A 13,679-nucleotide genomic window follows, 5' to 3' on the forward strand; every position below is an offset into this window, starting at 1 on the left:
AAAATTTTCTGTTTTTAAAAATAAACTTTTTAAAGCCATTGATTATTCTACTGATCTGTTTCAATTTGGACAACTAAGGACACAATAGATATCTCTAGATAGGTAATTACAGTTTTTATATTACTTGTTTGGTTACTCTACTTATCTTTGGTTGAAACTCCTGAAGAAATTGAAATTATAACTCACTAAACACTAAGAAATCATAACAAATTATTTTAACTTCCATTGTTATTCAACCTGAAAGAAACAAGAGAACTGCTTAAAAGGAACTCTTCCATGAAAATTTTGCTGCAAGTTTTATGGCTAGCAGTAAACTCATTCATTTGCCTTGTTGATTGAAGATTTTTTTTTCCCCCCGCTGGGGCTTATTTGTATGTTCAGAGAGAATTTTTACACCTTAACTATTTCAGCTCAGAATGTTCAGTCTTCCCATCACATTTACATCCCAAAAATGTTTGAAAAGGTTTGACAAAACATGTTTTACCTTCATATTCTTTATATCTTGTACAAACTTCTTTGTGAATGCAAATAATTGATTCTTTATGATTTTTACATTAGCCTAATTACTGTACTTTCTCTTAATGAATTTCCTCTGGTTTATGTGTTTGGATGTCATCCCCAGGGAACTACTGTTTACTAGCAATACTTCAGTCCCCACTGCAGTGGTCATCACAGAAAGTCTTCACCCATGACTTTGCCATAAGAGCATTATTACTGCTGAGAGCAGTTCTGTAATTTTTGGTTCTCTGTTTCCCAATTTTTGTTTCAGAACTTGTTTTAGTCATGTGATCATGTTCTTGTGCTTCTTCCATATTGCTCTAATACTTAAAATACTTATATAAAATACAGATTCTTATAATATTTAAGAACCTCTGTAGCAAAACTCTCTGGGTTTTTTTCTTGGGATTTTTTTTTTGTATTTTTTTTTTCTCACTCTTCTTAGTTAACTCTTAGTCCTACATTTTGCTCTTCCCAATCTCCTCAGTAACTTCTTTTGGGAGTCCAGGAGGATCTCTTCTCCTTTGATTCATAGCAGGAATAGGCTTCCTTCATTCAGAAAGATGGCAAGCAAGGAGGCAAAGCAAACACTGGGCATGCAATAACTGGTGCCAGCTGACTCTTCAGACCCAAAGTTTGCTAGACATGACATTCTTCATATGCAATGTAAATTCTCATGTCCAACATATTGATATTTAGTAGTTCTCTACAAAGCATATTGAAACTAGATTTGTGCCTATATAATTTCCTGTGATAGCTAGCTGTATAGCTGAATAAGAAATAATCCGTCCATACACACACTCATGGCAAATCCACCTAGATTACTTGATTTATACTAGCTTGCCAGAATCAGAATCTGTCACTGATTTTCAGCATCCTTCTGTCCAGAGCATGGCCCCCACAGTAGTTGAGTCTGCATTTGTTGTCACATACAATATTTATGATCATGTAAAATCAGAAAGAGCTCATAGCTGTATGCTCTGACCCTGAAAATGATGAATTTTTTTCCGTTCCTTAGTGTTAGTTTCACTCACTCCTCAGTAGTGCTGGTGAGCACCGCCCAGTGCTGTGTACTGGGCTGAAGTTCTCTCTTTGGGCATGACCGAACTCCTCTGCTGGGCTGATCTTGTCAGGCCTCCAACAGCAGAGGATGCTGCAGTGAACGTGGAAACTGCATGGAGCAAATTACCCCTCAAAACCAGTTCCAGTTCCCTACTGCGAATGAGAAACTGTATCCAGTTATGTTACATTTATGTTAAAGTATTTCAAACACAAAATCAGGAACTCGCGTAATCTCACGGTCTCCAGATCACAAGTTTAGGCAGACGGGGTTTCATACTGTTAGGAGCTGAAGTAAAACAAGCAGTATGGATATGTTGTTGAGTATGAAGCAAATCTGAAAGCTCTCACTAGTGCTACTGTTGGTTTTTTTCCCCATGATTCTGTCAAGCCATAGAATGGACTGCCTAATATGTGTACAATAAACTTGGGATTTTCACTTGTATTTTGGATTTCTCTCAATGAGGCCACATTGGTTGACTTTTTTCAACGAAGAACACTCCTTTCTTCAGCAAAAAAGCTTGTCATTAATGCCTATAGTTTCTTAGCCTGCGTTCTGCTCTTCTTCTGAAGCACGTGCTATCCCACAGGCAGCAGAATGGATGAAGCCTGGTTTCTTATCAATTTGCTCCCTTTGACCCCTAAGCTCTTCCTGGCTCCTCTGTGGGAAATGCTGTCCTGCAGCTCTGAAAATTTCTGTCCACAGACAGCAAGTCTTGGGGCTACCTCAATTACTTCCAGAGGCCAAAGCAGCTTGCTGTGGCCCTGACAGCTCAGTGCCAGCAGATCTTTCCCTTGCTGGGGAAATGGCATATCCACCACGCAGCTAACCAGCGCTTACGAAGGTCCCTCAAGCTTCCATGCGACCAGATCACCTTTCCCTTGAAGGGTGACAGCAAAAGGAACATGCCTCCCTCCTCCCCGCATCCCAGTTCTGTGTGATCCGACCGAACTGGGATGGCTTCTACTCCCCCTTGCCCCGGGATGGGTCAGCACCAGCCCTGGTTCCACCGGCTATGTCCCCAGGGTGACCGCGGAGCAGGCTGGAGCCGTGTGCCTTCCCTGGGATGCCGGAACCCTCGGGGGCCAAGCAGCCTTCCGACCACCAGGAAACCGAGGGACATCGTTCCCGGGGAGGCGGCTGGCGGGCGGCAGTGGCGCAGCACGCCCGGGGGACAAGCGGGGCGGGTTCCCTGTCCCGGGGTACCGCTCCCCGCCCCGCGGCAGCGCCCGAGCCCGGCTCTTCCGCGCCGCGCCCCTCCGGGCTGGCCGGCGGCGGGGCGGGGAGGAGGGAGGAGCCGGCGGCGGAGCAGCCGTGCGGGCTTCCTGGCGGGGCAGCGCTGCCGGCGGGCGGGTGTCGCGGCGTGGGCAGGTCCTGAGAACTTCGCCGAGTCTGCCCGGGGCGGAGGCGCGCCCGTGTCCGTGAGACGGCAGCCACCGCTCGCTCGGCATGGCCGGCCGCCTCGGCCGCGGGATGTGCTGGGGCAAGCGGGGCCGGGGCTGCCGGAGCGAGGGCGCGCTGCTCGCCCTGGGGCTGCTGGCCGCCCTCGGCTTCCTCGTGTGGCGGCACGGCTCGCCGCCCCTCCACGCCGCCCGCCGCGCCCCGCCGCAGCCGCCGTCCCCCGACTCCGAGCTGCTGCGGCGGCCGGTGTACGACAAGCCGGCCCTGGACCCGGGGGCGCTAGGGGAGCTGGGCCGGGCGGTGAGGCTGGAGCTGAGCCCGGCCGAGAAGCGCCGCCAGGAGGAGAGCATCCGCCGGCACCAGATCAACATCTACCTGAGCGACCGCATCTCGCTGCACCGCCGCCTGCCCGAGCGCTGGCATCCGCTGTGAGTACCGCCGAGGGCAGGCGGGGCCGGGGCAGGGGAGCCGTGCCTGCCGCTGCTGCTGCGGCTCAGAGAACCGCTCCGGCAAACTGGAGTGTCTGCTGGCAGCGGTCAGCGCGGGGTAGTCGTGTCTCTCTCAAGTACCTCTCGCTCAGGAGCGTGGAGGCTTTTGGAAACTTTCCCATCACAAACGCTCTTGGATCACAGCGTTCGCTCTCGGAGTTAAGTCGATTGGTGGCTTTGCCAGGCTGCCGCACCTACACAGGACAGTACGAAGTCGCGTGTTGGTGGTATGGGTACAGGTTGTTTACCCACGTAGCCCTGGTAGCGTGTTTTCAGTCCTCAAGCTACGCTGCTCTGCCGTGTTTCTCCCGCTGCTGTCCCCTCCTACTGCTGCTGTCCCCTGGGTCAGTCACCATGGGCAGCAGCATACTTTTTCAGTCACTCCCAGCTTTACAAATGTTATGCTTCCCAGATTTCAGCTGTGCATTGTATTCAAATGTCTTAAGACGCACAGTTTAAAGGAGATTGTTTTATCAGCAGTTTTACCAGAACTGAGCTAGAAATGGTGCTCACAAATGTGGGTAGCAGTATTCTAAAGTGGGACTGTTCTTGATCCGGGATGCATGATTGCTGGGACAAGGTGCATTTACTAATTACATGTATAGTTATTACACCAGCGGCAGATAATGGCACAGGCGATTGTAAACAAAGGGTTAGATAATGTTCGATGAGGTGGCTCACGTTTACAGGCAATGGCTCAATGCAGCTGTGAAGCCAGCGTGGCACAACAGGTCTGACTGTTGTGCCCTTGCGCAAATACTCAGGGTGGCACCGTCTTGGGCTCTCCTGTGAGTGAGCTGCTGGCTGGTGAGAGGAAGGGCCAGCCATTTAGGGGGTTGTGCTAGCTGTCACAGGGGCTGGGATGGAGCCACGGCTGCTACTGACTCCTCACTTTGTTTCACTTGAGCTTGGCTTCAGCTGGTTTGTTTAGTTATAACAGATTTGTAGGATATGGTAGCAAAAAGCTGTGGAAAAAGCAGGGCTCTGGCACTCCCGTGCATTCACTTCACACCCGTGTGTCCTGCCCAATGTTTCACCAACTCTAATTGTAAGTGCTGAATCTAAAGCATGAATCTTAGAATGGCTTTCAAAAAGTTGCAGTGCAAATGCAAAGCCTTTTCATCATAAGTTTAAGCCCGACACTAGGCTTGTTTTACTCAGTTATTATTCCCCTCTTATCAGCAGTCTGTAGACTATAGGTCAAAAAGGACCATTTAAATTTCATTTCCGTGGGAAGAATTAAATCATTTCAATGAGTTATTTTGGACTTCTGCCATTTCTCTATGACAGGGTGTTAGAAGAAATGGAAAGTCACAGTTGTTGAATAGGAGACATTATAGATGGGTGTGGGTGACTATTCTAGAAATGAAAATAATTTAAATAGATTTTGCTACAACAGCAGACCCTTTTTGATTTGAATATATGGATGCTGAAATGACAAATTATATCCAAACCAAAAGAATCACAGAAGCATCAGTGACATAATCTCAGAGATAATTGCCTTCTGAAGCTGGGGCTGTATTGTACTGTTGGCAAGTGCTTCATGCCTTTGTGCACACTTAAATCTAAATTGTGGCAAAAATGTCACAGAGCATCTCTCCAACTCCCACAGCAAATATAAAAAACTTTCCCAAAGCAAATTTTGCAATGAAGTGTTAACTCCTTCTCTCAAGAAGGAAGACCATGTAAGAGAATGAAGTAAAAAAAACCCCATAATTATAAAAAAAAAATGAAGAACTTCTCACCAAGTCCACAGCCATAGAAAATGCATTGCACCTAGTTCCAAGATTAGAGGTTATGCAGTTCAAAATCTCAAGTCTAGGGGAATTATTTTATTTTTTATTTTAAGATGGGTAATGCTTGACTATTTATGACCTTTAATGAACATTTTGTTAATGGGTGAGGCTACAGTGATGGGAAATAAGTAGTAATGGTAGATGGCAACTAGACTTCAGTGGTCCACCAAAATCATGCAAAGGCTAAATTTTAGATGTGATCAGTGAGACAGCTTTGATACCAGAAGACCAGAACGTGACAAATGCACCGTTTCTTTAGTGGAGTCCCTGAAGAGAACCAGAGAACTGTGTGCTGGCAATCCTTGGATCTTTTCCAGGCATGTTATCTACAAACTGTGGTAAGGGAAAGAATTAGTAACAGATGGGAGGGTGTGATCTATTGAGAAAGTCAACAAGGCTTTTGTCAAGGATGACGTGTCTTACAAATCTATATGAGTTCTTTGAAGGTCGTAATTATATGGATAAAGAAGTGTGTTGTTACTTGAAGAGTTCCTTAAACAACTGTGAAATAAAGTGGAATTTCCTTGCATTTATAAATAACTGAGTAGAAGCTGTGAAGCAGTTTTTTTTTTTTTGCGGGTTTTTTTTTGGTGGGGTTTTTTTCAGTTTTTTTTTTTGTTTTGTTAGCTTTGGTTTTTATTTTAAGGAGCAAAGATAAAGTCCCACAGAAATCTGTGTTGGACTCAATGCAGTTCAACTTACAGCATGCCTTTCATAAAGAAGTGACTAATTTACAGGTCTTCCGCCTGAAAGATAGGGGACCTTCTGGAAGTGTATCTCCTGCAGGATTCCTTCAATACATGGTTGATGCATGAAAATGGATAAAACAAATTCTGCCACCTCCCTGTTCCAAAAATCCATTTCCTGTAAAGCATAGTCCATCCTCTAGAAAATTTAAATCAAGTATTAGGAGTTATTGACAGATACTATACTTGGAGACTCTGTTCTGGGCTATGGGCTTTTGGTCTGTTTCAGCATATTCTTGTTTGTGTGGAGGCAATCTGGAAATTTTAGATACTAAAAAAATGGGTGAATAAAAAGGAAACACGACATTACCACCACCTGGATGCTCCAACGCTCCTTTTGATGTTAATGTCCTCCCACACTGATCAATGAACCCACTCTCTATGTGTGAATTGGTGAAAACATTTGAATCCAATGAAAACTAGAGTTTGGCTAGTAAGATAGAGAGTATCTGAGCTAATAAGCTGTTAAATGTGATATGTAAAATGATTGCACAAGGTGTTGCTGTGTCAGAAACTTGAGCCAAAAATCTTTTCCTACTGCTGCACGTTGTACATCCTGGACCTGCCATGGGAACAGAAGTGTGGCAGGTATTTGCTAATATCTATGTCAGGTAATACTGTACAGGAAGAGAAGAAGAATTTGGCTGAGATTACTCTCTCAAATAATGTATTGATTGATGATATTTGACTATGAATCCAAGAGGTTTCCAATATAGATGTTTCTCCTACTAATATATTCCTCACAGTGAAAATATTCAGAAAGTTGTTATTCCTTCTTGTTCCCACCACCGTAACTTGCTTTTTGTGATGACTGATTCTGTTTCTATTGACCCATAGACGCAAAGAACTTGACAACTACCATTGTTTCCTTTAGACAATTTCTGCTTCCTTTAACTGTCTGAACTTGACATCAGCAACTGAAAATATGTTTCATCACACAGGACTTTTTTTGTTTTATTGAAAGTATACATATAAACAAATAAACATTATGTATAAATAATCTAGAAAAATGTCCATTTGGAAGAATCTTATGGATAAGTTACTAAATGATGATACAGTTTGTACAAGGCTAGAAGTGAAATAAGCCATAGGGTCAGAGAAGGATGGAGGTTGGAAGGAAACTTTGGAGTGTCTAGTCCAACTTTGAAGCCTCCAAGGATGGAGATTCAACAACATTTGAACACCTCTTTAAATGCAACATCGCTGCCACAGTGATTAATTTTTATTTTTGTCCCCCGACTGTAAGGTTGTCTGCATGGCTCAGCTTGTCTTCCCAACATCTACCCTTCATTTCTTGAGTTTGTACTCATAAAGGGAGCAACAGTTATAGGAGGTTTAAAACCAGCAAGTGTCTTCTGTCAGACTTTGACTTACTGAGGGCCCTGTTGGAGCTGATGCCCTATAAGTGGGTTTGATGAGCTTGGGGCCATGGGTTTGGCTGCTGCTGCTCTGCCTTCCTCTCCCTGCAACAACACGTCAGCATTGTGTCCCATGGGGCTTCTCCTTGTGTGCTTGTACAGAACTGTAGGGCTAGGCAGACAACTGATATGTTCTCTTAGCCTTTTACAGCTTATTACAATGTGTAAGAATTACATTTCCAGTTTTTCTACTTGGGTACTTTTAGATTAAGGGCTATTTTCAAGCATTGTTTCAGATTTTAGGCATTCTACTTTTTCTTACTGTACTACAGTAGGGATGCATTGCTCACTTATTTTGGGGATAGTTTCTGTAAAAGCACACAAGTTGCCTTTCAGCTGACTCTTGGTACAAAAGGAGCAAGTCAGGACTAGGCACTTTTGTGCTGACTCGGCATTTCATGTTTTCTCTTTCATGGTAGAAGCCTGATTCAGCCCTTGAGACTCGTTTTACTTGTGGTCACAAGGAAATGGATTTTTAATTCTTTCCTGTCTTTCCTAAGTAGCCACAAAAGCCCCCAAAATATTGAATGTGGTCTGCATAGTATTTTTCAGCTATTTTAAAAAGTTTGAGAGGTTTGTTCTTCAATTCTAGTTAATCTTTTGTGTTTTGGAGAGATTCTTTGTATGATTTTTTTTTATAGGTGTGATTTTATGTATAAGTGTCTGTCCATATATCTTTAAGTGTTTTTGTATAGATGGCTAGATATACACAAATGCTCAAATTCCTCTGCCACCATCATTTATGCCTATAATTTTATTTATTTTGGGGGAATATTATGTTTGACTTTAGCATAACAATCTTGTGCTGTGATTGTTTTGTCTTTCAATACTGTTTTTCCTGTTTGTTCCCATATTTGAATTCGATTCTCCCAAAGTCTCTCTTCTATGGTTTGTTTTGTTTTCTGGGCTGTAAATAGTAAATTATACCAGGATGTTTGTCTGATAGTGTCTTGCTAGCAAGTTCCAAGAATAAGCCTTGATATTAGGTTTGGGTTCCTTTTCTACTCCAAAAATCACAGCTATTCCTGACAGGAGTTTTAACCTGACCCTGTTCTGGGAAAAGGCACAGCAGCTGAGTGTTTCCTTCCTCAGCTCACAGTGAAAGACTGACTTCACCCGGGAGCTTCTCTTTCGTCTCTTACCTAAAGGTGAAATAACTGCAGTGATTTTTTAATTTTTTTTTTTTTTTGTGCTATAGGAAATACAACCCTTTGAAGAGGTGAGCTGCAGCAGCTTGACCTTTCTGGCACATCCTTTCCCTCTAAACCATCACCTGATGGTGCACCTTGTGCCCAGAGCTGGCTTTGGCACGGGTGTTCCCATGCTTTGTGTCTGATCAGGAGACACAGCACACGACTTCTAGCAAGCTAAGGCTTTGCATTAAACACTTAAGAGTGTGTTTGGTATAGTAGTTTTGGAACACTGTGGTCACCTGTTTGGTGTTAGGATTTTTTGGTTTGATTTCTGAGCTTTTTGGAAGTATGTAATTGGATACGAGTAACTATATTAATTATAATACCTTTTAGTCATTACTTTAGTGTTAGTTGGCAGGATTTCTTTCATATATAAACAGGCTTTAGACCTTCAAAGCTATGTTTCTCTAGGACATTTCAGTCTTTCCTCAGACAGTAAGTGGGGTAAAAATAATTCTTCACTATAGTTGTTCTTTTTTGGGTTTTTGTATGTTTGTTTTGGGTTTTTTGTGGTTTTTGTTTGTTTGTTTTTCTTTTTTTTTTAATAAAAAGGCTTGCATTTTATAGCAGTACAAAATGAAGCAATGCTTCCACTATTGCTTTGATATTTAGGATATTTTGCTACTTTTGTTTCCTGTCATCTGTAAAAATGTGTCACTTTTCATTGTCATTATGCTTTTAACAACCCCCAGCAAATATTTTCCAGAAGAGCTCACATGATTATTTTTCACCATTTTCCTTTCCAGCTTCTGGTAAACTTCCTCAACTTCCTTTGACATCAAGATTATTGCTTGGTTTCAGCTGATTTAATTTTTAAATTGAAAAAGTTCCCAGATCAGTGATTGATAGTAAGCAAAAAATCTGATTTTTTAAAAAAAATTAAAAAGCCGCTTTCATTTAAACAATTGTCTATAAGGATCAGGTGCATCCACACCTTATTTGTAGTGATGAATACAATAGCTTCTTTCAGTTATGGCTTTGCAAAATATTTTTTCTTGTTGTGAATCAAGTTACTCACACTAAAGTAAGTTTTTGAATGTAGGTGTAGGAAATAGTATGTCTCTGTGGAAAGGTTAAGTGTATCTCACTCACTATCTTGGAAGAAAAGTGAAAACATTTGAGCAAAATGCGACCACTGTTTCAGCTCAGCAAAATAAAATAAAAATCAAGTGGGTTTCCCCACTGTCACATGCAGGATTGCCTTCTCATCTGCACATCCAGAATGTGGGTCAGTTAGGAAATTCTGTAGTATTTCTCTAACAATTTGGAATTAGGAGGCTCTATGGATTTCCTAAATTTGTGGATTTTAGGATACAGACTTAGTAAATTCTCTTACTTAGTCTTTCTAGATATTTATTTCTTAATATATTTTTAATCTGTCTTAAAGAGATTTGCTTTCTGTTCCACCTCCTTCACAACCCCCAACTTCTTAACAAATATTTTCTTCTGTTTCAGACTTCGTGTCTTTTTTCTTGCTTCTTGCAATGTCTGTATACAAGGCAGCACAGCCCATTATTATCTGAAATCTTAACACAGCTTTTGGCAGTCAATCTTGTCAGTACCTTCTTGTCATTGGGAGAATCATTCTGTAGAACATTAAATAACCTGAAAAACTGTTTCACAATCAAACCAGCTTCTGTTTCCAGAGACTTGATCATATCACAGTGTTGTGGCCTGTAAAGGGGTGCTTTCTCTAACATGGTTTGTTTCAGCAGATATAATTTAGGGAGCTTTTAGCCAGCCTGCTGGGCTGGGACAAGCAGTGGGGAAGTGTAGGCCAGCATCCTGAACTCACCTGCTTAACTGTTCCAGCCTTGCCCCAAATAATCTGTCCATTCTGGCAGTTATCAGCACCTTGCTGCTGGGTGCTTTGCTACTCTCACACCAAGACCCACCTTCTGTAAACTCTCAATGCCTTTTTCTGCAATAATTGAACACGTGGCTTGTGTAGGTGTGTAAAACCAGGTGGAGCCTCTCCATGCCCAGATAAACCTTTTTTAATTAAAAAAACAAAAAAAGGAAAAGAAAATCTCTGAACTGGCAGTTGGATCAAGGTAGTCTTATGTGACAAAATAAATTTGGCATGGAAAGTTGGGTAGTGTTTGGGGGAGATAAGAATAATGTTTATCATATCCTTTAATTCCACCGGAGATGTTGCGCTTTTGTATCCCAGGCTTTGGGAGGTGTTGCTTTTGGCTCGTGTGCTGCATTTTATCCATCAGTTACTCTCCCACACAGAGGGGTGAGGGGTGGATGTTCATCTATATATTCAGCCTGGAGTAAGGGACACGGCCTTGGTAACTGTGAGGTGGCTTAGAAACCAGTGCTGCCACCTCTATCATGCTGCAGGACTTGGGGTGCTTGTGGATGGATGTGCAGAACTCCAAGCTGCAGCTTGGGCAAAAGTAGAAAAGGGGATAGAAGATCCCAGTGCTGCTGTGTCCTGTGCCATGCCTTTGGGAAAGTGAGAGAAGGAGGTGCTTTCTCTTGGGTGAAGGTACTTGGCAGATTCCAATGCCCACATTGCTGCCTCTGCAATTTATGGAGTGGGAGTGAAGATGGTGAAACTAGATTGAGATGCCCATGGATGCTGCCATTCATCCCCATCAGCCTCATTTACTTGCAGCCTACGAAATGCCACTTTTGAGCACACCTCTTACTGAAAGAGCAGTTTAAGTCAGTGTTTTAGCTGTTCAAATTAGGAAGAGGAAAGCAGGCTGTGTGGTGGTCAGCATGTCTATGGCCCATCACAACAAGCCCAGCCAACCTGGTTCCTAGCCCACCATGTGAAAGCCAGCCTGAGGTAGAACCCTGGCAGTGTTTTCCAGGTGACAATGGGATGTCACATACTGTAGTCACATAAATCAAGTTAAATAAATCAGCTTCAGCAGTGACACGTGCTGTTTTGCACTTCTTGAGAGAAGCTGTGCAATCCTGAACTTGCCTGGGGCATTCAGACTGAAACTTCAAAACCGAAACTTACGGAGTATAACTTCTGAAAGCACTAAATAATTGATGAGCAGTTTGTGTTCTTGACAAATTTTTGAAAACTCAGAGAACATTTCAAATTTTTTGGTTAAAATATAAGTAACTGTGCATATAGAAGATCAGATTTGGAGATTGAAAATCTGTTTTCCCTTTCTGTATCATTGTCACAGTTGTGGTGAAAGTCTCAAGTAAGAGCATGTCAGCAAACATTCCTAATTAACTCATGGCAGTGCGCCCAGTGTGCACACATTCATGCTCTCTCCTTGTGTATAGATACACATCTCTTAGAGAAACAGCTCTTTACAAAGAAATAAATTGAGTGATTACATTAATTGACACAAATGTTCTTGAAAACAACCCATTTAATTTTGTTTAGGCATTTCCTGAGTGATGTCTCCTTGGTTTCTAATAAATAACCTATTGTAAATCTTGCTAACAGAAGACTGTGTAGTGTAGTAGACTCCAAGGTTAATTTATTAAACTTGTCAGCTGTTTACTCTTGGGGAGACTGTGATTTAAAAATGCTGTGTAAAAAAGGCAAAACCAAAACCCCACAGGAATTTGGATGTGTGAGGATGCACTTTTATGTGTTTGGCTTCAGTGTGCATTTTTTGGACTTAGATGTTTGAGTAGAAGCTGTAGTGAAACATAGAGAAAGGGCAGTACATAGTGAACATGGTTTTGTGTCCAGGTACATACCAGCATTATTTTCTCTTTCTTCCCATTGAGAGATTTAAAGATTTATGGATGAACACATTAAGAATTCTAAAATATAGATGTTGTCTTAGTGTAAATTGCTAAGAAATGCCAGAAGACAAAGCTTTTGTTTGTTTTATGCCTGTGTTATGCCACAGTGATCGAGTAGGAGGGTCCCTGGAGCACCCACCCAGTGTGGCAGAAAGTGCCTCAGGGAAATGAAGGATGATGCAGAAGCAGGATGAAGCTGAAGCATTGTAGTGTCCCCATCTGCTCCTTGGAAGATGGCTGGGGCAGTCCTGGCCATGTTTTGTCTGTCACTCTATTGTGCACAAGGCTGAAATATTGGTCTCCTTGAGCCAGGTAAGCTCTTGGAGATCTATTTCACACCCAAGATAGCTGAGCTACCTTAGAAAGCGTAAAATCAGTAGGATGGCTTCTGTGGTAGTGTTGGAAACAAAAAAGTTTTAATAAAAGGCAAAATAACCAAACTCTTTAGAGAGAAAAACTGAGCCAGGTGCAAGAGGTTCTTGCTCCTGGTAAAACACCTCACAAAAGTGATTACTTTCTTTGTTCTCTTCTTTTTCTATTTAGTTGCTCAGGCGTGATTTTTTGGCTTCTGTCCAATTGGCTATCCTTTAGTTTGAGGTGAAGTCCCCCAGGTCCTATGAGGTGCCTTTTTCGCTAATTGAGGAAAGAAACTTCTGGGCTTTTTTCCTTTTTAAGGAGACAAAGGATAGTTTTGTCACTCCGTCAACAGGGGGCACATTCCTACACGAGGCTTCTGCTTGTGCATTTTCCAGTGAATCTGTAGAGAGCAGGAGTGACCAGAGGGCAGAGACTGAGCAGGTGTCACTCCTTTGCATTGCCATACCTGTTGTGGCTTATTCATTATATACCAGTGTTTGTCAGTGAAATCTGAGTCTGTTTAAAACTACATGCATTTATTTTGTTGCCTCTAGAAAAGCCTCTTGGATGTGTTGGCAACAGGTTTTTCCTCAGTGACTGATCCTGGTATCTGATAACTGTTACCAAAATCAGGTTGACTAGAGATATGTGTACTTCTCTGAAGAAAATGAACCCACTCAATGTGCACAACATGCCATTTTTAATTTAGGTAATTGTTTATTTTAAAACACGAATTACAAAATTATTACAAAACAGTAAAGTTCCTGTGATTGAATAAGATAAGGAGAATTGTGAAGGAATGTTGGACTTCAAATGCATCTGCATTTATTTTCCATGTTTGGAAATGTCACGCTTACTGGCAACTAATTTCCTTCTGTCTGTGTTATGTTTTTACCAACCATTTGGTAGTTATGATGACTAGGTTCAAAGTGATGTATCACAGCTAGTGGAAGGGACCACATTTCACTTTATTCACAGAAAAGTTAA

At 42.2% G+C, this 13,679-nt stretch overlaps 1 protein-coding gene across 1 annotated transcript in view; it reads left to right on the forward strand.

Moving 5' to 3' along the window:
• The first annotated feature begins 2,853 nt into the window (after positions 1 to 2,853).
• GALNT12 (polypeptide N-acetylgalactosaminyltransferase 12) overlaps positions 2,854 to 13,679 on the forward strand; it is a 47,331-nt gene continuing 36,505 nt past the window's right edge. The window contains exon 1 of the mRNA XM_054637713.2: positions 2,854 to 3,387. Within this exon, the coding sequence (XP_054493688.2) occupies positions 3,008 to 3,387 (380 nt within the window). The 5' untranslated portion in view covers positions 2,854 to 3,007. The remainder of the gene's footprint in view (positions 3,388 to 13,679) is intronic.

The sequence above is a fragment of the Agelaius phoeniceus genome, chromosome 1 (genome assembly GCF_051311805.1).
Source record: "Agelaius phoeniceus isolate bAgePho1 chromosome 1, bAgePho1.hap1, whole genome shotgun sequence".
NCBI classification, from domain to species: domain Eukaryota; kingdom Metazoa; phylum Chordata; class Aves; order Passeriformes; family Icteridae; genus Agelaius; species Agelaius phoeniceus.